General features: G+C 41.8%; 1 protein-coding gene across 7 annotated transcripts in view; it reads left to right on the top strand.

The window, feature by feature from the left end:
* IMPG2 (interphotoreceptor matrix proteoglycan 2) overlaps positions 1-23,014 on the top strand; it is a 69,252-nt gene extending 46,238 nt beyond the window's left edge. For 5 of the 7 annotated variants that reach the window (XM_070508673.1, XM_070508672.1, XM_070508671.1 and 2 more), the window contains 8 exons: positions 6,422-6,725; positions 7,180-8,477; positions 8,944-9,163; positions 13,831-14,041; positions 15,250-15,438; positions 16,834-17,035; positions 17,483-17,562; positions 19,109-23,014. In XM_070508673.1, coding sequence (XP_070364774.1) covers positions 6,422-6,725; positions 7,180-8,477; positions 8,944-9,163; positions 13,831-14,041; positions 15,250-15,438; positions 16,834-17,035; positions 17,483-17,562; positions 19,109-19,121 — 2,517 coding nt within the window. In that variant the 3' untranslated portion in view covers positions 19,122-23,014. The remainder of the gene's footprint in view (positions 1-6,421; positions 6,726-7,179; positions 8,478-8,943; positions 9,164-13,830; positions 14,042-15,249; positions 15,439-16,833; positions 17,036-17,482; positions 17,563-19,108) is intronic. The other 2 variants (XM_070508670.1, XM_070508674.1) reach the window with 2 other exon arrangements.
* Positions 23,015-23,434: the final 420 nt, after the last annotated feature.

Genomic DNA, 23,434 nt, shown 5'->3' with positions numbered 1-23,434 from the left:
AAACTTGTTAATATGCTACATTGAACTAAAAGAAGAATTCATGAGTTGAATTTGTTACTATGGGAACATCTATTCCTATAAAAATAAATGAAGTGCTGTTCCTGGCCTGTGTGTGTACATCTTTCAGAATGTCTGCAACAGCTTCATCGCCATGCCATGTTTTAGAGGCTACCTTTTCAGAATAGGTGGTCTTCCTTATTTAAAAAGTCAAATTGTTTACTTTCACTTTTTATGTTGCCTGCTTGACTTTTATTAAAGATATGTATTGTTTTAATTTTTATGAAATGAAAAGGCATTTTGTTTTTAGATATGTTGAAATCGTATATATTGCTTGAGGATTTCTTTTCCATTGAGGGTCGAACTGCTTTCCTAATATGTGTTGGGTCATTGGCCCTGTCTGATTAAACTCAATTTCTTAAGCATGGGTTAAAGGGCTTAAGCCATCTCACTTGGAATTGAAAAAATGCACGTTTAGCATTTGCAAGGATATGAATTATGCCTGACTCAGCTGGAAGAATGGGTGGGTTTAACACATCTCTAGAAGTGGTTTTAGATAATTAAGAGGAAAAAAGTGAATTCCCTGGTATGTCTAAGTGTCTTTATTGAAACCTCTTTTTTGAGGAACAGAACTTGGTATTGAGCAAAAGGACTTCTTACTTTTCCCTGAAACTTATATGGTTTTAGCTACTAGAAAAAGAAATGGGAAAGGAAGAAACTTTTCTGTCTATATGAACAGCCTCCTATTCAACGGAGCAGACATTTAAATATTAGAAAACGGTCTCTCCTGTCTCCCTCCCCTTTGTGTCCTCTGGATCTTTTTTTTTTTTTTTTCCTTTTTCTCCCCAAAGCCCCCCAGTACATGGTTGTATATTCTTCGTTGTGGGTCCTTCTAGTTGTGGCATGTGGGATGCTGCCTCAGCGTGGTTTGATGAGCAGTGCCATGTCCGCGCCCAGGATTTGAACCAATGAAATACTGGGCCGCCTGCAGCAGAGCGCGCGAACTTAACCACTCAGCCACTGGGCCAGCCCCTGTGTCCCCTGGGTCTTTGAGACCTGTGGACATATGCTAGCCCGAATGAGAATGGATACCAAGTCTGCTAGCTCTAGTTTCTCCTCTGGGAATTCTTTTGCCATATGGGTGTATACACCTGTATTTATCTCTCAGTGCATAGTGGCAAAGCACTGGGACTGAGAACTTGAGAAACTCAGAATCTAGTTCTGATTTTTTTCTCTGTTTTTTGTGACGGTGGGCAATTCACTTCTGTGAAACTCAGTTCGTTATCTTTAATAGGCAAAATTAGACTACAAGTTTCTTAAGAGTCCTTCTAGTTCTAAAATTTGATACTTTTATTATGTTCACACATATGCACGTGCTTACCCCTAAAATGGTTCTGAGACTCAATTTCCAGTGTATGGAGTAGGAGTTTCCCACACAGCACCAAGTAATTCTCAGGCATGAGCTGGGTGTCTGAGAATTCAGCTTAATTCTGACACCACCTACCTGGAGATAGCATGAGATCCCACAGGTTAAGGGTTTAGTCCTACAAGACTGCTCCCCCCACCCCCCCTCTTCAGAGTTGGGAGTTATTTTTAATACTTTTGTCCTTTAACCTTTTTACTAGAGTTAAATGGTTAGCACACAATATTACAGTATTTTACTATCTGCTACTTTACTATTGTGTCATATATTTTCATATGTTTTCGTGTTACTCATTAGTGTCCTTTCATTTCAGTTTGAAGAACTCCTTTCAGCATTTCTTGTAAGAAAGGTGTAGTGGTGATGAACTCCCTGAGCTTTTGCTTGTCTGAGAACATCTTTCTCTCTCTTGGTTGGCAGTTTTTTCTTTCAGTACCTTTGACTGTATCAGCCCATTTTCTCCTGGGCTTAAGGTTTCTACTGAGAAATCCACTGATAGCCTGCTGGGAGTGCCGTTGTAAGTGATGAACTGCTTTTAAGATTCTCTCTGTCTTTGATTTTGATGGTTTTATTACAATGTGTCTTGGACAATATCTTTCAAAGTTGAATTTGCTTGGGGTTTTATGAGTTTCATGAACTTGGATGGTCAAAATCTCCCTAGATTCGGGAAGTTCTCAGCCATAATTTCTTTAAATAAACTCGCTGCACCCTTCTCTCTCTTTTCTACTTCTGGGACTCTCATAATTCACAGATTGCTTCTCTTGATAGTATCTCGTAGTTCATAGGCTTTCTTCACTCTTCCTCATTCTTTTTTCTTTCTTCTTCTCTAACTGGATAATTTCAATGGTCCTCTCTTCTGCTTCACAGATTCTTTCTTCTGCTTGATCAATTCTCCTGTTGATGCTATTGCATTTTTCATTTCAATCGTATTCTTCAGCTTCAGAATTTCTGTTTGGTACTTTTTTATGATTCTGGGTTTTTTTGTTAAACTTCTTATTTTGTTTGTATATTGATTTCCTGATTTCATTGAATTACCTTTTGTGTTTTCTTGTAGCTCATTAAGCTATCTTAAAACAGCTGTTTTGAATTCTTTTTTTATTGCAGTAACATTGGATTATAACATTATATAGCTTTCAGATGTACATCATAATATATTTCAAGTTCTGTGTAGATTACGTCATGTTCACCAGCCAAAAACTAATTATAGTCCATCACCACACATGTGAGCTTAATCCCCCTTTTGCCCTCCCCCCTCCCCCATTTCCCTGTGGTAACCACCAATCGAATCTCTGTTGCTCTGTGTTTCTCGTTGTTTTTATCTTCTACTTATGAGTGAGATCATATGGTATTTGACTTTCTCTCTCTGACTCATTTCACTCTGCATAATACCCTCAAGGTCCATCCATGTTGTCACACGTGGCTGGATTTCATCATTTCTTATGGCTAAGTAGTATTCCATTGTGTATAAATACCACATCTTCTTTATCCATTCGTCCCTTGATGGGCACCTAGGTTGCTTCCAGGTCTTAGCTATTGTGAATAAGCCTGCAATGAACATGGGGGTGCATGTATCTTTATGCATTCGTGTTTTCATGTTCTTTGGATAAATACCCAGCAATGGAATAGCTGAATCATATGGTAGATCTATTCTTAATTTTCTGAGGAATCTCCATACTGTTTTCCATAGTGGCTGCACCAGTTTGCACTCCCCCCAGCAGTGTATGAGGGTTCCCTTCTTTCCATATCCTCTCCAACACTTGTTTTTTTCTGTTATAGCCATTCTGACCGGAGTGAGGTGATACCTCATTGTAGTTTTGATTTGCATTTCCCTGATAGCTAATGATGTTGAACATCTTTTCATGCACCTGTTGGCCATCTGTCTATCTTCTTTGGGGAAATCTCTGTTCAGATCTTTTGCCCATTTTTTAATTGGGTTGTTGGTGTTTTTGTTGTTGGGGCATATGAGTTCTTTGTATATTTTGGATATTAACCCCTTATCTGATAGATGGTTTGCAAATATCTTCTCCCAATTGTTAGGTTGTCTTTTCGTTTTGTTGATGGTTTCCTTTGCTGTGCAGAACCTTTTTAGTTTGATGTAGTCCCATTTGTTTATTTTTAATTTTATTTCCCTTGCCCGGTCAGACATGGTACTTGAAAATATGCTGCTAAGACTGATGTCTAAGAGCATACTGCCTATGTTTTCTTCTAGAAGTTTCATGGTTTCAGGTCTTACATTCAAGATTTTAATCCATTTAAGCTTGTGTAGCTTCTCTCTATCCTGTAATGAAGGAGGCTAAGTGCTGACAGTTCCCCTTTTGCTTTCCCAAGGGCAGTGCTAAAAGTGGTCTGTGATTTCTCCCCAGCCTGCAGATTCAGGCCTGCTTTCTGTGTCTGCTCACCAGCTGTCTGTCAAAGCTTGCTCTCTCTGATGTGAGGAGTGCACACAAGGAGTTGGCCATGGGGTGGAGCAGGGTGTGGGTGAGGTGTGCAGAGCACTGGGGGCGCTCATGGTCTGGGGGAGATCCGTAGGGGAGGCATCTCAGCAGCTCAGCTCAGGCCTCCCGATGGAGTCTTTGAAGTGGTCAGGAAGATCTGAATCCCTTTGATAGGTTCAGAGTCCTGGCTGCTGTTCTCCCAACCACTCACTGCCCCCTGGTTGTGCAGCTCACGACTCAGGACTCTGGGTAGAGTGAGAGAGGAACAGGCCTCCTTAGCAGCATCTTGCACAGCTGGGGAGGCTGGACACTCACACCCTCTCGCTTTCCCCTGTGGGAGAAATCATGAGCTGAGAAGGGCTCTCTTCGCACAGAGCTGTGCCGCCTTGGGGCAGGCTGATGCAGGTAAAGTCAGAGCATTCCTCTCACCCTCTCCAGTGTGTCCAGACTTGGATTTCTTTGCTCCAGTTGGATGCTAGAACTTCTCCGCTGGACTCCTGGACTTCCACAAAGCCTCTCTCATCTGTGGGTGATTGTCCTAGTTAGTGTTCTTCAGGGGCTCCGAGGCTGTGGCCCAGAGGGGCTGGAGCCAGTTTGTAGGCCACTTCAAGGTCTGCAGCTGTGACTGAGGTCTGTATGCCTATTACACATGCGCATGTGGGCAAGACTGCTCCTGGGTCCCTTCTTGTATGGTGCTGGATCCCACAGCTTCCACAAAGGCACTTTGTCCATGGATGGACGCCAAATTATTGTTTTGCCTGGGAGGGGGGTGGCTACGAGCGAGGGATGTCTTATTTGGCCATCTTGCTGTCATCACTCTGGTCCATTCTTGAGGAACCAGAAAATTTTAGACCCTGTAGGCAGAAATACCAGGCAGCTTTGTGTGTGTGTTTGGTACTAGGTTATATAGGAGCACCCTGCACACAGGTCGGTGATCACAAGCTGCCTCCACGTCATAGAGTTAAACTCTGCGCCTGGTGGTTTTTGTTGTTAGTGCCATGGCATCAATTCTGACTCCTAGTGACCTTGTGTACAACAGAGTGGAACCCTGCCTGGTCTTTTTTGCACTATCCTGGTGATTACATACTCTTAAAATACTAAAATTTATGAGAAAAATGCCAGAAATCTTCTCCTTGGTTAGATCATCTTTTTGGCCTCACTCTTGAACCAAGTCTTACTATCCTCAGGTTCATTGCTTGGGAATTTCTTGTCCTGGAATCTTTCTCTTTCTCTATGGATCATTTGCAGTTACATCTGGTCCTTCGAAGGTGGCCTTCAGCTCCTTCTTTCTGTTACGTGTAGCCTGTTTTTCTCCCGTACATTTCACTTCAGCAGACTCAGGTTGTCAGGCTCACGTCTAATTCCCAGATGTGTCTTACTTCTATTTCTTTTTTTGATCAAGCCCACATTGTCAAAAATATTTACTAGTATTGCATCATCCACTTTTCATCACTTTCCTTGTTCCTTTCTAGATTTTTTATTTTTAATTAAATTTAACCAGAATGATACCATTTTTGGTTCACGTTGCTGTTGTTGTTTCAGTTGGTTCTCATTCCTTCTTTGCTGGTCATTTGTATTTTATTATGAATTATGTAATCACCTTTGGACAGAAATGATTCACACTTTTTTGGATTTTTAAATGCATTGCACTACAAAACATGGCTCAGTCTGGCAGGTTCTCAGTAGCAACAGAATCACCTGGATGGAGGTGTGTGCAGGGCTGAGGCAGTGAAAAAGGGACGTTGAGGTGTGCAGAGACTAAAAAGAGAGAGAAGCCGTCCCCGCCCACTGGGCTATGGCAAGAGGGGAGGGCTGTTGCCAGAGGCCAGTGAGAGCTGGAGCTGCAACTTTTAACATGGACTGATCTCATAGGATTAAATAATTAGCATGTTCAAGGATTGTGTTTCTGTCTGATTTTCTATTCCTGAAGCTAAATTTTAAGATGAGGTTAGTACTCTGTTAGTAAAAAGTCACTAGAAAGAGATAATTCTATTTTGTAAGTGTGATGCTATTTCACAGATGTTGCTGTCCATTTGAGGTAATCAGACCATATTTTGATGTGATGATGTTTATTATCAAAACAAAAAACCTTAATTAATTAAATATCTCTCAGAATGATGAATAAAATTGCTAATTATTCTTTGCTGCTGTGGGCAATGTGCTTAGGTCTTTGACAACAAATTACAGATATTAGTAACTTCTGTGTATTTAAAGTATTTACGCTAATAAGAGAGAGAGAGAAAGGAACTGTCTACAGTAAGGGAGACAATATTTTCTCCCACAAATTCGCTTTGTTTGGGATCTTTTAAATAGGTTCTCTCAAGTGTCCCCTCTTTACAGGGGAGACTCAAGAGGTACATGGTTTTTCTGTAGATTTTCTAACTAGCAAGTGGTTGAATTGGGGTTTGATTACAGATCTGTTTGATTCTAGAGCCCTGTTCTGCTCCCACCCAATATTGCACTGCCTCTTCATCCCTAGAAAGTCTGGGGATATAGATAGGTAGGTGTGTTTGAAATGATTTTTATGTTTCCCTTATCTCCCATATGATTTGACCTTTTTTCCCCCCAGGATAATACCCTTCAAGCTGAATGGCTCTCAGCAGATGAATCCACCACCAGGAGTGTTTCACCACTTGATTTCAGCTCTGGTCCTCCCTCAGCCACTGGCAGGGAACGCTGGTCAGAAAGCCCTGGGGGTGATCTAATGTCTACACCCAAATTAGCCTTTTCCTCGAAGGTGGGCCTCAGTTCTTCTGTAGGGGTGTTAGAGGTGAGCAGCTTGACTCTTGATTCTGTCACCGCAGCAGCGCTTCAGACTGGCTTGCCTGTGGCTTCTGAGGAAAGGACTTCTGGATCTTACTTATTAGGAGATGGTGAGGAATTCTAATCATTTTTCATACTTCTTTACTTTATTGTGTCAGATGACAAGGGCTTTGAAGACAGGAAGAGACTAGGGTTAATAGAGAAGCATGGTAGTGTCTATCAGGAAGAAATGTTTTGGGAATGTTGTGTGAGAAAGGGAACAATCAGATTTAATTGGTTTGACTGGAGAGTCCAAATAAATCAGGTATTTGAAGATGAATTGTTTCGATAGCAGATGTCTTGTTATCCTCAGGGAAGGGGTGTATATTCACAAGTGATTCTAGCACACCACAAAAACATAATCATATCTTCTTGTTTGCTGCATATAGTAAAGTAAAAGTCAGCATCTGTCCTTCCTAACCTAATGGGAAAAGCAAGTAGCTGGTTTTATTGAGAGAAGTGGGAATTTTGGCAACTCTTTAGTTCTAATAAAAAGTAATTTCTAATGGAAAACTTTATTTTTAGGTTTAACTGAAGTTGAAGAGTTGGAAGATTTTCTTTCTATTGATCCATTGCCTTCAAGTTCTTTCACTCATCCTGTGCCAAAAGAAACAGTACCGTCCATGGAAGACTCTGGGGTGTCCTTGACATCCTCACCGTATCAGGTCTCCTCTGTCACATTAGATCTTCTTGATAAAGAAATAACTACACCTTTTGGCTTGGACTCTTTGACTTCCAAAGTCAAAGGCCAATTGGAAGTGAGCACTTTCATGCCAGACATATCCATGGACAAAGAGTTCATATTTGAGAGTGGTTTAGGGTCAGGGTCTGGGCAAAAGGTGAATCTGATTACTTGGCCATGGAGTGAGACTTCACCAGAGAAGAGCACTGAACCACCGTCCAAGTCATGGCTTGAAGATGAGGATTCACTTTTGCCAACTGAGGATGTAGATGAGAGACTAGGTATAGATGACAAAATAGATTCCACACACCAAAGTATTGAACATTCAGAATATGGGGATTTTGATAGATCCCCAAGCTTTGTGGAGGAAGAGCCTCTTGGTGGACCTGCTGTGCCTATCTTTGCAGCAGAGACCACCACTCAATCTGCATCTGTAATTCTCTCCAAGCACCCATCAGAGATATCTGATGTTGATCATTACTCAATTACCAAAGCACCTCCTCCACTGACTTCTACAGCAATCTCTGCTTCTGCTGATAAGCCAGATCAAGTAGAACCCTTTCTAAAGGACGATATGGAACAAACTACAGAATCATCCAACCGTGAATGGTTTGACAGCAAGGTTTCAGTAGTGAAGCCAAGTATGCAACCTTTGTGGACCACATTGCCAGAATCAGAAGTAGTTTGGGCAAAAACTTCTTCCCCAGAGAAGTTGTCCAGAGACACATTGGCAGGCACACCACAGAGTACTGACAAGCTCTGGTTGAAAGCTTCCGTGACACAGTCTGCCAAATTGCCTCCAACCACAAGCTCCACCCTCCTGGAGGATGAAGTAATCATGGGCGTACAGGATATCTCACTAGAACTGGACCACATGGGCACAGGTTACTATCAGCCTGAGCTAATCCCAGAGGAAAATGGCAAGGCTGGTAGTTACATGGAAATGTCTACAAATGTTCACTCCACAGAGTTGGCTATTGTGGCTTGGCCCACAAAAGGAGGTGACTTGAGTCATAACCAGACCACAGGAGCTTTGGTGGTTTTCTTCAGCCTCCGAGTGACTAACATGATGTTTTCAGAAGACCTGTTTAATAAAAACTCCTTGGAGTACAAAGCCCTGGAGCAAAGGTTCTTAGAATTGGTAAGCACAAGAAGTGAAACATGGGCATTAGTGAATAGTCATGTATGAACCACCCCTGTTTTCCCCTCAGTGCATTAGATCTGAGCCGAGGAACATGTGGTCTGCTGTGGGCATTCATTTCCTATCATCCACAAATAGCATCATGGCCTAGAGTTGGTAGGAAAACAGTAGGACAGATGGATTCTAGAGATGGAAACACAAATGTGGCATGAGGATGATGTGACACCTTAGTTGTTGAACTCTCTGTGTGTCTAAAACTCTGTGAGGGGTTTCTCAATATCACTGTGAGTATCTCCTGACTCTCAAATAATTCACAATTTATACTTTTGTTGATGAACAGTTTAAATAACGTAAATAGAATACAATTTGGAAAAGTAGGGGAGAGGTTCACCTTTGTTTGTTTTGGGATGTGTTGGACCAAATGCAAAGCCTTGTCAGTAAACTGACTACTTTTCATGTGTTGCAGCTGGTTCCCTATCTCCAGTCAAATCTCACAGGCTTCCAGAACTTAGAAATCCTGAACTTCAGAAATGGCAGTGTTGTGGTGAATAGCCGGGTGAAGTTTGCCAAGTCTGTCCCTCGCAATGTCAACAATGCAGTGTACATGATCCTGGAGGACTTTTGCACCACTGCCTACCAAACCATGAACTTGGCTATTGATAAATACTCTCTTGATGTGGAATCAGGTAATGATATTGAATACTTGGTGGAATCCGGTGATTATTCTTGTGTATTTTCTTCTACATTGAGTCAAGGTGAATTCAGTACTTTGGAGGAAAAAGAGTACTGTGTCAGGGAAATTTTCAACCTGTTGATAAGTAGTAAACTATTTCTTCCAACGACATCAATATCATTCTCTTTTCAAAAGGATTATCCACACGTGCTATCTTTACTCGCTCACCTCCCATTCCCTTTTCTCCCTGCTCTGTCTTGCTCTCTCTTTTACTTATCCACTGGATCTGTTCTTGCTACGTCTCTATGTTACCACGCCCAATAGATCTGGACTCTCTTCCCTACTGTATTGTTTTCCTAAGTTGTTTTATCCATTCCCATTATTTTAAGTCTCATATAAATGTTATTGTCTGTTATTGTCAGAGTTATTGTCTGAGCTCCCGCATCAATATCTAACTACTTACTTGATGATCTCAACTTGGATGTATTCTATGTATATCAAACTTAAGATGTCTATGAATGAGCTCTTGTTTTCCAAGTCTCCCCTCCTTCTGGCTAAATCTACTCCTTATTTCAGCTTCTCCATTTCAATAAGTGGAAACTCTATCCACTTAGCTACTTAAGCCAGAAACCTGGGAAGTCATTCTGAGACCTCAGTTTCCACCACCCCCAACGTTCAGTCTCTCACTGAACTTATATTGATTCTGAATTCTAAATGTGTCTTAAATCTATGCTCTTCTCTCTGTCTCCACTGCCCCTGCTCTACTCCAAGCCACAATCATCTCTCATTTGGACCAGTTTCCCCGTTGTCTCTCTTGTTCCCCTTTCCTGTCCATTCTCCAGGCGGTAGCCATAGTGCTCCTTCTAAAACATCAGTCAGATTACTTAACTTTCCTGCTTGAGACACTTCAGTAGCTGCCTGATTCAGTAGCCATAAGACCTGGTCCCTATCTTCTTCTCAAAATCATCCAGTGAAATTAACCTCTTTGCCCACCCATGTTCTAATCAAACTAGCTTGTTTTTTGTTCCTCAGATACAAAAAACTTTTCTTGCCTTAAAGCCTTTGCACACACTGTCCGCTTTGCCTGAAACTCTTTCCCCTCTTGGCTGACTTCCGCTTACCCTTTATGCATCAGTTCCAGTGTCTGTTCCTCAAGACTTTCGCTGACTCACTCATAATATAGGTTGAATTTCTCCTATTAGCCTTTCTTGTAACATCATATTCTTTTCCCCTGTAGAGTTTATAACTATCCTCAAACTTTGTTCTCTTTTTCTTCCCCCATACCAGAGGACAGTGTTTTCAGTAGGAGTAAGGTAGAACGCCTGGGTTTGTATTTCTCCAGTGCCTTCTACTCTTAAACTGGTTTGGAAGTCAGCCCTATTCCTTAACTTGGAAAGAAGCCTTTGAAATCCTTGAAGGACCATTATTCATTGAAAGTGAGAAAAATGAGTTAGCTAATCCCCCAATATCCAAATCTCTTGCCACTTGAGTTTTCTAGGGCTGTTTGTGCGTTCCTTGCCATGTGGTGTAGTGGAAGAAGCAATGAATTATAATTTGGAAGGCCTGGTTTCTTGCCTCTGCTCTGCCATTTATCATTTGTGTGATCCTACATGAGCCATTTTATCTCTGAGCCTTAGTCCCTCTTATATTAAATGGGGATAGTATTACCTGGCCTTTTTATTTCATGACCTATTCTAAGGATTAAACCAATAACATATAAAAGCATTTGACTAGCCATATAAGTGCAAGAAGTTATGATTTATAAAACTTGTGCAAAAACCAGTCTACTTTTTAAAGAGAAGTACAATAAATGAGATCGTTTACTTCAGTTTTGTGTATGACTCGTACGTCAGCTGCATGGCACGTCATCTAGGTTCATAGGGTTACCTTTTTCTTTAACATTCAAATGAACTGATATTAGCCTCTCCCGTGTGCAAGTGTAAAACCCGCATCCATGGCCTTCTTAATATCTCTAGGAGTTTTCAAGGATCTTAAATATCTCTTCATCACTTCTGGCTCTGAGTTCCTCTGCTGAATTTCCAGTCTCACATTTCTCTTGACCGCTGTGGTGGTTCTTTATGTTAACTCAACGCAGATCACAGTCCATTTTCGATGTTCCCAAAGCACCTCAACACAAGGCAGATGAGTGTGTCAGATGCTTGCTGATGATGTGAAGGTGACTGAGGAGGCTTTTTCATAGCACAGTAGGTGGCTTTCAAATATCACCGTGGCACAAATAGCCTAAAATTCCTCGGCCACCCTTCTAAAGGCATATCTTACTGCCTAACTTTTTCTCTAGGACCCAGCCAGCTACCATGTTACTTGTTACTCTGGCTGCTCTGGCTGTCTTCCCAGACCCTCTTCATGTTTCCTCCACTCTCATTTTCCTGGACCTATCAATTCTTCTCTTCGCCTGGCCCTGGAAAGCCAGAAAGTAATTCATTCTATAATTTAGCTTCCTATCCCAAGCTTAGCTCCAGGACTGCTTTTGTTTTCTCATAAAGTCATTAAGATGCTCCTCCAAACAGAGGGCCATCTATTCTGGACAGCCACCTTTAACCTGCACAAAGGACTGGAAAGAGACTTTAAAACGACAATCTTATTTACTTAATTAAACTAGTAGTCTTGGTCTCTCTCAGTCTGGAAGCAAAAGTGAGCAACATTGATCTTTTTCTTCTTATAGATTCTGTTTTCCTCCCCCCCCCCCCCCCCCCCCCCGCCCCACACTCACCCACACCCGTGGAATGGTCACAAAACTTTAGAATTTTAAAAGAGAATTTTCCTACTACATGTGTATTTTCAGTTAAAGGCCTTGAGATTAAAATATTATTTTATCTCCAGAATGGCTAGAGACAAGATTGACTTGTCTTTTGCCAAACTTGTTTTCGCATGCAGTGTTTCAGAAACTCTTGAACTTCCGTCAACAAAGAGGAGCTGTGCAATGGTAATCCTTCCCACCTTACCCTCACTGCTAGGCCAAGATTAGATTATTTTCTGCTTTGAAAGTCACAAAATGAATACTAGGATAAGGATGTAAAGACTTAGGAAATGCACGGTGGAATCCTGCTGTGGAGTCCCCTTGTAGAAACTGTTCATCTGTCGGCACATTTGTATGGTCTCCTTGTTATGTGAGCTTCTTATCCGTGGTCCCTTGTGTTAGATTCCTAGGGCTGCTATAACAAAGGCCCCGAACTGGGTTGCTTCAAACAGCAGAAATTTATTCTCTCAGAGTTCTAGAGGCTAGAAATCCAAAATCAAGGTGTTGGCAGGCCATATTCCCTCTGAAGGCTCTAGGAAAGAATCCTTCTTTGCCTCTTCATAGGTTCTGGTGTTTACCTGTCATCCTTGACATTTCTTGGCTTGTAGATGCATTGCTCCACTTCCTGCCTCCATCTTTATATGGGCTTCTTTCCTGTGTGTCTATATCTCTGTGCCCGAATTTCCCTTTTCTTATAAGGACAGCAATTGTTGGAGTAGGAGCCCACCCTAATCCAGTATAACCTCATCTTAAGTTGATTATGTCTGTAAAGACCCTATTTCCAAATAAGGTCATGTTCTGAGATTCTGGTTGGACATGAATTTGCGGGGGGACATATTCAACCCAGTACATCCCCCATTCCTACACAGGGCCAAGAAAGATCAGCTGCAGAGACCCTCCAAACTCCAAGTCCACAGATTTGTGGAAAGGTCTTTAATCTCTAGAGTAGCAAGGAAATCATTGATTCTCAAAGCAATACTAATTTATCTGGAAACTGAGAGTCTATGCTCTTTGTTTTTTAACCCCGACACTTAGCCTTCTAGCTAAACTTTATGCTTTTTCATATAGATGAGTTTATGGGTCATTTCTACTTATTTCCTCTGTTTTTGGTATCTATGTCACCATTTGCCTATTTGCAATTCACAGATTGCCATTCACTAGTGAAGAACATATAGTGGAACCATGATAGGATGGAAGACCCATCCATCATCAATGTCTTATATCATTTTTGACTTTTTCTTGTCCTAATTAATTTTTTAAAAATTGTCATTTTCTCTCATCTCATCAATTAAAATGAAATTACTGAATCCAAAATACTGTTGGGCATGGCCTGAGGAGGTGCAAGGCTGACTTATTTTCCTAACCGTGGCTTTCACAAGTCTTGAAACATTTGAGGTTGGTTCTTAGGCTACTCTTATTGGGCTATGCCCATCCCTGAGGCTCCCTGGTGGGGACCCTCCCTGGGTGGTTCTTCTCTGGATCTGTCTCCCATCCCATGTTTCTCACTGTGGGGCAGGGCATGTCACATCATTTGCAGAGTGGAGGTGGACTAGAGCAGGATAGGGTTGGTGCAAATGAATGGTACATGAAAACTGTGTGTAAGTGAGAGCTACAATTACATGGCATGGATTTTAAAGCTTCTACATGCTCTCTAGGTAAAACATGTAGAGGCTTACCCAGGTGATTGGGTTTTATGACTTGGCTCCAGATTTCAGAGAAATTTGATCAAAGCTCGTCAATCAAGGATGAGTCACAAATTTTTTTGTGGTATTGGTGGTGATGGTGTATTTTAATGGTTCAGAGAAAGGAGGTTGTCCCATGGTACTTGGTTGGGGGAGAGACTTAGTGGAGGGGCTTCATATACCCCAATTCCTGTATTTTGCCTTTCCTTGCATCATTCTCTGGTTTGTTTGATGTTTTAGGTGATCAAGCCAACCCTTGCAAGTTTCAGGCATGCAATGAATTTTCTGAGTGTTTGGTCAACCCCTGGAGTGGAGAAGCAGAGTGCAGATGCTACCCTGGGTACCAGAGTGTGAAGGAACTGCCCTGTCAGAGTCTCTGTGACCTACAGCCTGACTTCTGCCTGAATGATGGAAAGTGTGACATTATACCTGGACATGGGGCTATTTGTAGGTATGTTGTGATTAGGGATTTTAGCTTCACAAGGTTATAGATACTTCCTCTGAAGAAAAGGGGTCTACACCTGATTTCAGGATAATCACAGCAGTATTTATTATAGAAATTATATCTGGGCAATAGATGGGTGCCATCTAGTTCTCACGTGCAGATTGAGTCCATTAATGGGCCTGAATTATACCCAGTTCAAATGGTTATTTTATTTTATGCTCTTAGGAAGCTGTAAGAGAAACATTGTCTAAATGCGTCCTCCTGAGAGTGCCTGGTGTAGTTTGGACCGAACTTTGTACATTCTTCGTGGTGTCTACAAGGCAGTTGGTGCTCAAGTTATGTTTAGGTGTAAGATCAACACTTTACACTGTATCTGAAACTGAAAACAAAGGAGTTTGTTCTTTTCAGATTATATTTTTAATGGCTTTGGGCTGCCCTTGGTCCTACTGAGTATTCAAAAATAAAGAAAAGCAAGTATTTAAAGTCTTTGAAGTTGTGACAAATACATTTTCTTTTAAGTACTTGAGATCCATTTTTTAAAGGTAGATCCTAAGAAAATAGAGCAGAGAAATGAGCACATTCAGGTGGCCTGACAAGCCGTCCTGCCAAATGTTGGCATAGATGCCGAAAACAGAGGAAATAGGTGGACATGATCTAGATTCTTCTATAGGAAAAAGTGTAAAGTTTAGCTAGAAAACTAAGGGGAAAAATAGTCTCTCAGTTTCCAGAGAAATTAATATTATTTTGAAAAGCAGTGATTTCCTTGCTGCTCTGGGAATGGCAGAGATTTCTGCACAAGTTTGTGGCCTTAGCGTTTGGAGGATCTCTGCCATGTGATGAAAGGCCTCGGGAAGTCTGCACACCTGGGTTCTAGACCCGGCTCTGTTGCTGCCTAACGGTGTGATCTAATCAAGTTACTTTCCTTGCTGGGCCTGTTTCTCATCGTCCATAAATATGGAAATTGCATAGAATACTTTCTTTAAGTCTATTCAATCTTTTAGTCAGTCATTTATAAGTTGTCGAGGACCTCCTGGGTCTGTGCCAGGCACTTGCACAGCCCTAAATCGTATGATGTGCATTCTGCGATTCACTGAGGCCTCGTGTGGTCAGCCTCTGTTTCTCTACCTTTCCCCAGTCCCACCCAAGGTTCTGCTGTTAACTGCTGCTTTCAGTAGAGTGATTCTGTTTTGGGGCTTGGTCACTGCTCGTTACAGATGCCGAGTGGGTGACAACTGGTGGTACCGAGGGGAGCATTGTGAGGAGTTTGTGTCCGAGCCCTGGGTGATTGGCATCGCTGTTGCCTCCCTGGTTGGACTTCTTCTCATCTCTTCTGCTGTTGTCTTCGTCCTCGTCAAGATGCTTCAAGTTCAGTATGTTAGGAGAGAAAGAGAGCGGCCCTTCCGGTAAATAAGGAAAATTGTTCTCTGGTGGAATGAATGTTCTTTGTATTCATTTGTTTAGTACTTACTATGTGGCAAATATTGGACAAGGATCTGGGTAGCAGGGAGAGAGCTGTAAAGTTGAGTAGAAATCTGGTCCCTGTCTTCACAGGGTGTCAGACTGGACACAAGCGTAAAGCAGCAGTGTGAGTAAGAGGCTGAGGGGCCCAGAAGAGGGAGGAAGTCGTCCTGCCTGGGGGAGAGAGTCTTTGATGCTTTGACGATGGTTATGATGTTTGCCTACAGAGAGTAGCTGTGTGCTGCGGGTGGGTGGGACACTTCCTAGCCAGCTGAATGAGCGTGAGCAAAGTCAGGGGCATGCATGAGTCTCAAGGCACACTGAAGCCGTGGCATCATTGGGCGTTGCTAGAAAGTCTGTTTTCATGGTTGGGGAGGGGTTGGAAGGGTGATGGAGACGAGGTGAGGCCCTTGTGTGAGGACCCCATCTGTTAGTTTGTCCCCCTTGGGCTCATTCCAGTGATAATTAGCCAGTTTTTAAATCTAGGTAAGACACTGACAAGGCATGAAATCTGGTTCTCTTTTAGTTAAGCGTAACTTCATTGATGGAGGGCGTAAACCCTGGACTGCTTGCTAGACTAGCCATGTAAGGACCTTTCGGTTGTTAGGTGATCGCAGTCCCTGGCTATACGTTGCTTCTGTGCTTCTAGTCTGTAGGAGCTACTGCTTCTGGTCTGGGTTCCCTTCCCTCACCCTCAGGCTTGGCTGAGGGGCCCCCTCCTAGGTCCCTGGAGCACTCAGGACTTTCTTCCCCCATTGTTCTTACACGTTTATTGAGCCTGACTTGACTTTAGACTGCCAACTCATTCTGGAGAGGGACTCCAACAAACTCTTTGTATCATCAGCATCTAGACCAGTCCTAGGCACATAATCAATGCCCAGTAAATATTTATAGACCTGAGTTGAATTTAATTGAGGCCCAGTCCCCCCATATTTATCTTTTGATCAGATTCTCTGTGTGGTTACACACTGATTTTTGATTTGTCAACTCTGGGAAAGATGGAGCCATATTTGTTTAATGAAATACTATCTATTGGCAGACATATTTCCCCTTCAACATTGATTGAGTGCCAGGCACTGTGGGGCAAATAGCAATGAATGAGACATGGCACAGTTCCACAGGGCACTAGCCATGTAATTGAGGAGATAATAAGATAACACCTGATAAATAATTTTTGAGATTGATCTGGATAGTTTTCATAGTCATCTCCCCCCATTTGTATCCAGTTCACCTCTTTTTCTTACCCAACAGAAATCTTGCTGTAGGTAAATAGTCTCCCAAGTAGTTGAGGATCCGAAGAAGAACCCGAATCAACCATGCTTTTCTTTATGTGGCTTCAGCAGGCAGCCTGACAGCCTCTCATCCATTGAAAATGCTGTGAAGTCCAGCCCTGTGTATGAAAGACGTGTGGTCGGACTTGAGCAGTGCAGTGGAGCCTATCCTCAGCATCCCTTCTGCAGCTCTACGGGCGGAGAGGTGATGGGCGGTATGAGCGGGGAAGAAATCAGACAAATGTATGAGAACAGCGAGCTTTCCAGAGAGGTGAGAAATTTTGCTCTGCTGCTGCTGGGTGTGTGTGTGTGTGTGTGTGCACACAGGCACGTACGTGGGCTTCAAGCAAGGATGAAAATGGTTTCATGATTGCTTTTTTGCCTTGTGATATCTCCCAGTTGACGTGGTATGTAGAGGGTATACAATTCTGAGCTGTACCTTATTCCCCACCCGGTGGTTTCTTGTTCTATTAGTGGCAGATGCCCTCTGTCCCCTCCCTCCCTTCCTTAGAAATGTCTGTCGGAGTTATTCAGAGCAGTTCACGTCGCAGCCATACCTTCCGCCTCTCTGAAAACGCCGTTGTTCCCTGTAGTTCTCCCTGGATAGTCCGGAAAGCCACAATTCCTTATGAAAATTAGAGCTCCTTTTAAAAGGCTGTTGAGATTTTTCTATTGCAATGTATGACCTCTTTTTCTTTTCTTTTCTTGTTTTTTAAAGGAAATTCAAGAAAGAATGAGAATTTTGGAACTGTATGCCAGTGATCCTAAGTTTGCAGCTTTTGTGAGACAACATCAAATGTAAGCGTATGACAGCGCCCTGACGCAGGTCCTGGCAGTCTGCCTTAGAGAGGGGCCACCAGTGTGGGCACGCAGTTCCTGCCACATGACCGGGTTCTGTGAAAACCAGTTTCTATGAGGAGCATCTGAGTAGCCGTAAATCCTCACATATTTCAACATATCCATCCTCTTTCATCTCTGTAGACACCTTTCAGTGTGCTTTGAATTACACAGATCTCATTAAAGTGTGTCTCCTGCCTCTATCAATTTCCTCTTACGTTTCATTCTGTCTCTCTCCATTTGCTGTTCTTAGCATGCACTTTGGGCAGGTGTCTGTAGTTTTTTTTCCTTTGTTTCCCAGGGTCCATAAGCAGACTTTACAAAAAATAAACTGTCTTGTAAAGAGACCATTATGGGCATTAGTTGAGTAGAGTGGGTGGGTTTATAATTTACCTTTGATGTTTGGTCCTAATGCTGCCCTCACAAAGCTGCCCCCTCGTGGTTGGGTCCCACCCAGGCCAGATATCTGCACCTGGCTTTTAGAAGAGAGCCAGAGCAATTCATCATTAGAAGGCAGTGCTCGTAGATGAAATTGGTGAAGGGTCTGGTTGGAGCCTCTGCCCCTTTCCTCCAGATCCTGTTTCTCTGATGGGCAGCCCCTCACTCGTGGTTCCTCTCTGATAGGAAGGGGCAGATTGACACGTAAAGAAACTGAGGAAGATGCCTTTCTAGTTCTACGTGACTGGTGGAGAGTCCTTTAAAGATCTCCGAGCATCTGATTGGCCCCCCTGGGGGTGCTGCCAACCTTGTTGAATGCTGTCACAGCAATACTGCAGGGAGTCTACCTTGTAAACCAGGACACCCGCTCGTCCCCGCATCTCCAGCCAGCAGGTGGCCTGTGGCATCATGTCAGTGGCACCCAATAGAAAGAACATGACTGATGTTTTTGTCTTTCCTAAGACCCTTTATGAGCCCTTCGGAGCCACTTGGCTGAATGTGTTCCCTGAATTAAAAATGCATCTCTTCTAGGCTAAGACATCCAAAGAAAGGATTCAGGAGAGCCTAAGGGACAGACAGATTGACTACATACTTCACTTTCTTCTGGTAAATTGTGGTGCATTAAAATAAACAAAAAAAATCCATGTAACAAAGAAGATTTAACCAAGAAGATCCAGTGAAACAAAAGAAAGTCCACAGAGAGACTATAACCTTAAGGGGGTCGTTCACCAAGGGGGCGTGGCGTTGAAACGTGTTAGAAACGTGTTAGAAACACATCATCCACACCACGTTTTCAGTTTCACTTAGGCTCAGAGTTTTCATCTTCCAGTAGCCCAGGAAAATAGTAATGGACTCGATTTAGGATTCAGTAAAAGCATTACTTGGTCTTTCTGGAGTGGATTTTTTTTTCTTTTTACTTAGCAAAGCACGGGACTTTCTTGTAGAGAAAGAAAATAGAAAGTATTGGTGATTTTAGGAACATAGCTTGTTGATGATATGTTACAACAAAAGTGCATTTCAGTACTTTCTTGCTTTTTCGATTAATTGCTTTTTGTTTTTTTCATGGCAGGGAAAAGCTTTAACCAAAACTCCTATTTTGAAACTGGTGAGAAGCCGAGAGAAGACGGAGATCACTTGTTACCTATGTCATGTAATTAGCCTGGATTTTGAACTCTGTTGGAAGAGGAGTTTTCTGTGAAAGAATTGAATTTGGGGCACAATTTTTTTTTTGTAGCATACAATTTCAGAATGCAGTAAGAGATGTGAAAATTTTTATACCAACAAAGACCAAAAGCTGTATTTAAGGAAACTCAAAACTGTATGAGAAAAAAGCCAGGTGTGGGCGTTGGGGCTGCCTTTGCTGTCTGTTTCTGAGTGTCTGATGGTGTCTCTTGATGCCGGGGCCTCCGGTTTCCCAGCAGCAGGATGAGGCGAGACTGTTACAGGGGACAGAGGCCTAGGAAGTGAGCGTCTCGTAGCCCGTTGGTTCTTGTCAGCTGGAATGGCAAGCTTTGAAATAGTTTTAACATAGTTTATAGTCAGACATTTATCTCAGTAAAATATTAAGGGTTTCTTTTGGATCAAGCTGTTGAAGGAAGAGCCACCTTTTTGCTGCAGTATAGATTTAGGTGTGTACTTTATGCTTCTACCAGAGGTTTGAATTTCCTGAGCATGTTCATCAAGACCACATTACTGTTATGTCAAGTATGATAATATCCTGTTTTTATCGTTGTGAAGGACAATACATATGTATAAAGTTCAGAGGGCTCCCATTAGACTGAAGACGAATTTAATCATGTGGACAGAGAAGGAGAGGGTGTTGGGTCAAGGCCACAGCGCTGAGAATATACTTTGCCGATTGGTGGGTCACCCGAGTCCGAACAATGTGTCCCCTGACTCTGCTTCTGATGTTAAAGAGGTCCTGGGCGCACCCTTGCTTTTCTCTAGTTCCTAGTATATGAATTTGGAAAACAGCACTTAACTACCTCGTATGTTATAGGTTAGCTTGTTTGCATTGCTTCTGCTTTCTGTAATATCTCGTGTCTAAATTAATTTCTGCTTACATGGAACATGACAGTTTTATTGCAATTTAAAAAAATTTTTAGTTAGGAAAAGTCCACATCTTATGTAAATTTTAACTGCAAATGGAAGTTTTCCTCTTTCCAAGTACTTTTTGAATGGGTAGCTGTGGCAGGGGCAAGGAGAGAGCCAAATAATTATCATTATTAATATTAAGTTGCATATGCAAATAGGTTGTTATTGACAGAGGTATTTTATATTAGATGTCTTCATGTTAGCCAAAACCATCTTGAACATTTTGATTTCTTTCTGACCAGACATAACTAACCAGGGATAGATTGACAATAAGATGAAATACTTGGTTCACTTATTTTTCTCAACTTGTTGACTGCCAATTTCACCCATTATGAGGACACCGAAAACTAAATCTCTGGGCTGAGTACATGCCACAGTAAAGCTATTGAAAGCCTTGAAGATATCCAGGTGTTCTGCAAAGTATGTATGGGTAACGGGAGTGTGTGTGTGTGTGTGTAGGTAGTTCTCTTATCTCAGGATTGTCTTTCATTTCTTACTCACATAATAGATTCTCTGTAAGTTCAGCATAGGTACAAGCCGCTGCTGGGTTGTTTTCTACTGGGCCCATTTGGAAGGTAATTGATAATTGTCTTTAAAGCATATGAGTGTTAATGACATTTGTCACTACTAAATGCTTCATTTTATTTCTAAGACTTCCTCAGATTTCTCTTTAAGATTTTAAACTTTCTTCCTAAACTTATTTGTGTTAGATGAAAAAGAAAATTTGTTTTTATCACAAATGAACCCTAGAATGCAAGCTTTTGCATGTCTGCTTGCCGGCAGAGTTCTGGATGAACATAAAGATGAAGGTCACCACGTGACACACTTAGGAGAAGCACCAGCTGAGCTGAAGGGGGATTGTTGTTTTCCAGAAGCCATGCAATGAGATGGGAATTTGAGAATTCTGACATATTGCTGTCTCTGATTTCCTTTTGTGTGACCTTCTCATGCAGGAGAGATCACTTAGGCCTATATGAGTGTCTGCTCCACGCCTGCTAAATGGGAGAGTAAAGGGACTGTGCTCTCAGGGAGAGACCCGAGCCTCAGGTCAGGAACGAGACTCTTGCCCTGCCTCTGTTAAGCTGAACCCCTGTGAGAAACATGGAGGAGGCAGATTCCACAGTAAAGATCCATGAAGTGCACGTTTCAAGGTCTGAAAGAGCTATCATTCTGACAGGACAAGCTACCCCAAAGAGCTTCTCTTTAAAAGAGCTTTCCCCAAGGTAATTTAATGGCAGGTAGTCATTTAAAAGGATTAGGCTGTATGATTGAAGAATGAATGTTCCGGTTATTAGGACATTTTCATTAACCTAGCAGTATAATATTTAATAAAATTACCATCTTATTTAAAAACAATAAAATGAAGTTAGCACTAACAGTGCATGGTAAATAACTCTAACTTTTTGGGGAGGTACATAAAGTGCTTTGGAGTCTTGTAGATACAGCCTTATAATTGAGTGTCCATACATGATTCTTATTTTCCTGGGTTCTGGATTAAAGGGGACTTTATCTGATAAGTGAATAGGACTCCATTTCCACCATGACAATGCTAGGGGTGTTCGTTCACATTTTGTGCCCTAAAGTCCCACTACTTTACCTAATAAAACAAGTGCGGGTTTACCTGATTTTATTCCCGCCTCGTCTTTGTTTTTCCTCTGCAGTCTAGTCTCCAGGGGTTGGCTGCTCCCCTCCTCCCTCCTTCTTGTCCACATAGTGAATTGTAATGTAGTTGAACAACCCTGACTTCATATTACTTCTGACCAAAAGATGGAAACTGCACAAATATTCTTTGTAGGCTCTAAAAATATCTTGCTCAAATGTGACACCTGGGCTGGTTATTCATCTGCATGCTTGTTTTCTAGGTTTGCCTTCCATTTCATGATTCTTAGGTAGCTGGTATCTTTGTGTCATTTCCATGTTTTCAATCTATCAGCCTGTGAATTGAATTTCCATTTTGAAATGGGGAAGGAAGGCAACAAATTTATTCCATAAGGAAACAGCTGATTTAGGAGAATAACTTTTCTTTCTTAAATTGAGATATTTTAGCCAAGAAAAATATGGGTCATTTTTTTTCTAAGATGTTTCTAATAATTCCCAGTAGGAACGGGTGGGGCTAGCCTTCCTCATTTACAATCCAGCTGCAATGAGTCATGGATCCTAGCTCATTTTATTCCCAGGTGTGTAATAAATGCAGAAAAATGGTGTGAAGGTCACATTCCTCAGATCAATTGCATTGTCTTCCACAACAGATCCTGGTTGGAGTTGGGAAGGTGGGAGGGTACTGGAAAGTAATAGATAATTTAAAGAGTCTGCCTGGAAGTTTCCCTGACTCTTGCATGTTGTAAAACCTCACACTACTCCTATGATTTAATAAAGACACAGGTTAAACCACTCCCTCGGGGTAGTAAGACACAGGTTAAAGCCCTACCCTCAGCCGCACAATTACGGTGACAGCCTGGGTGGAATGATTCCTCATGCTGGCTTTTTTTCTCTCACTTATATTTAATTACGTTTTTAGAGATTAAGGTCATAAATAGAAAAGAAGTAACCATGATATCAGAGAATAAATTTATAACTATTTGTATATCATGACTATGTGATGATTCTGAAGCGATTGTGTACATACATAATATATGTTCAATATGGAATATGGAGAGTGAAGGGCTTGTCTTTTTCATTGTGTTTATAATGATATTTTACCCAAAGTATGGATCAGATAAGTTTATGTTACTGTACTGTTTCCTGAAATGTTCTAGTCTTAGTACTAGCTAATTAGAAATAAAAATCTAAAAGTCTTCATGTATATAAAAGGGTCTTTCTTTTTTCATGTATATAATTGTGGCATTTTCATTATTAATAAACTTGTCTTTCAAGAACCTTCCTACATTTTCTTGTCAACTGGAAGAAAACATTGTGGATTTTAGCAACAGTTGTGTTGTAATTACCGTTCAAAGATGAACACAATTCGAGCATGGTGTGGAAATGCAAAGCATTCCTTGATTCATCTTCGAGTGATGAGGATGAAGGAGAAACGGAGACAAACCTACAGCCCAGTTGTTACCCCAGATTTTGTTGGTGGTTAATGATGCTGAGTCATTATTTGGCCTCTCTTGAACTTTATTCTTTTACACTCTTAGAAATGTTCATTTTTTCCTCATCTGCTTAAGATGGGATGGAAAGAAAACTCATGGAATTGATTAAAGAAAGTTGGGGGTGGGAGCTAGCATCAGCTGTCCTGAAACAAGAGGAGGCATTGGTGAGCCGTCTAAGGAGAACAGAGGAGCCGTTGAGTATGGTAACA

Source organism: Equus asinus, chromosome 5 (genome assembly GCF_041296235.1).
Source record: "Equus asinus isolate D_3611 breed Donkey chromosome 5, EquAss-T2T_v2, whole genome shotgun sequence".
NCBI lineage: Eukaryota > Metazoa > Chordata > Mammalia > Perissodactyla > Equidae > Equus > Equus asinus.
This window is presented reverse-complemented; position numbering and strand designations above follow the sequence as displayed.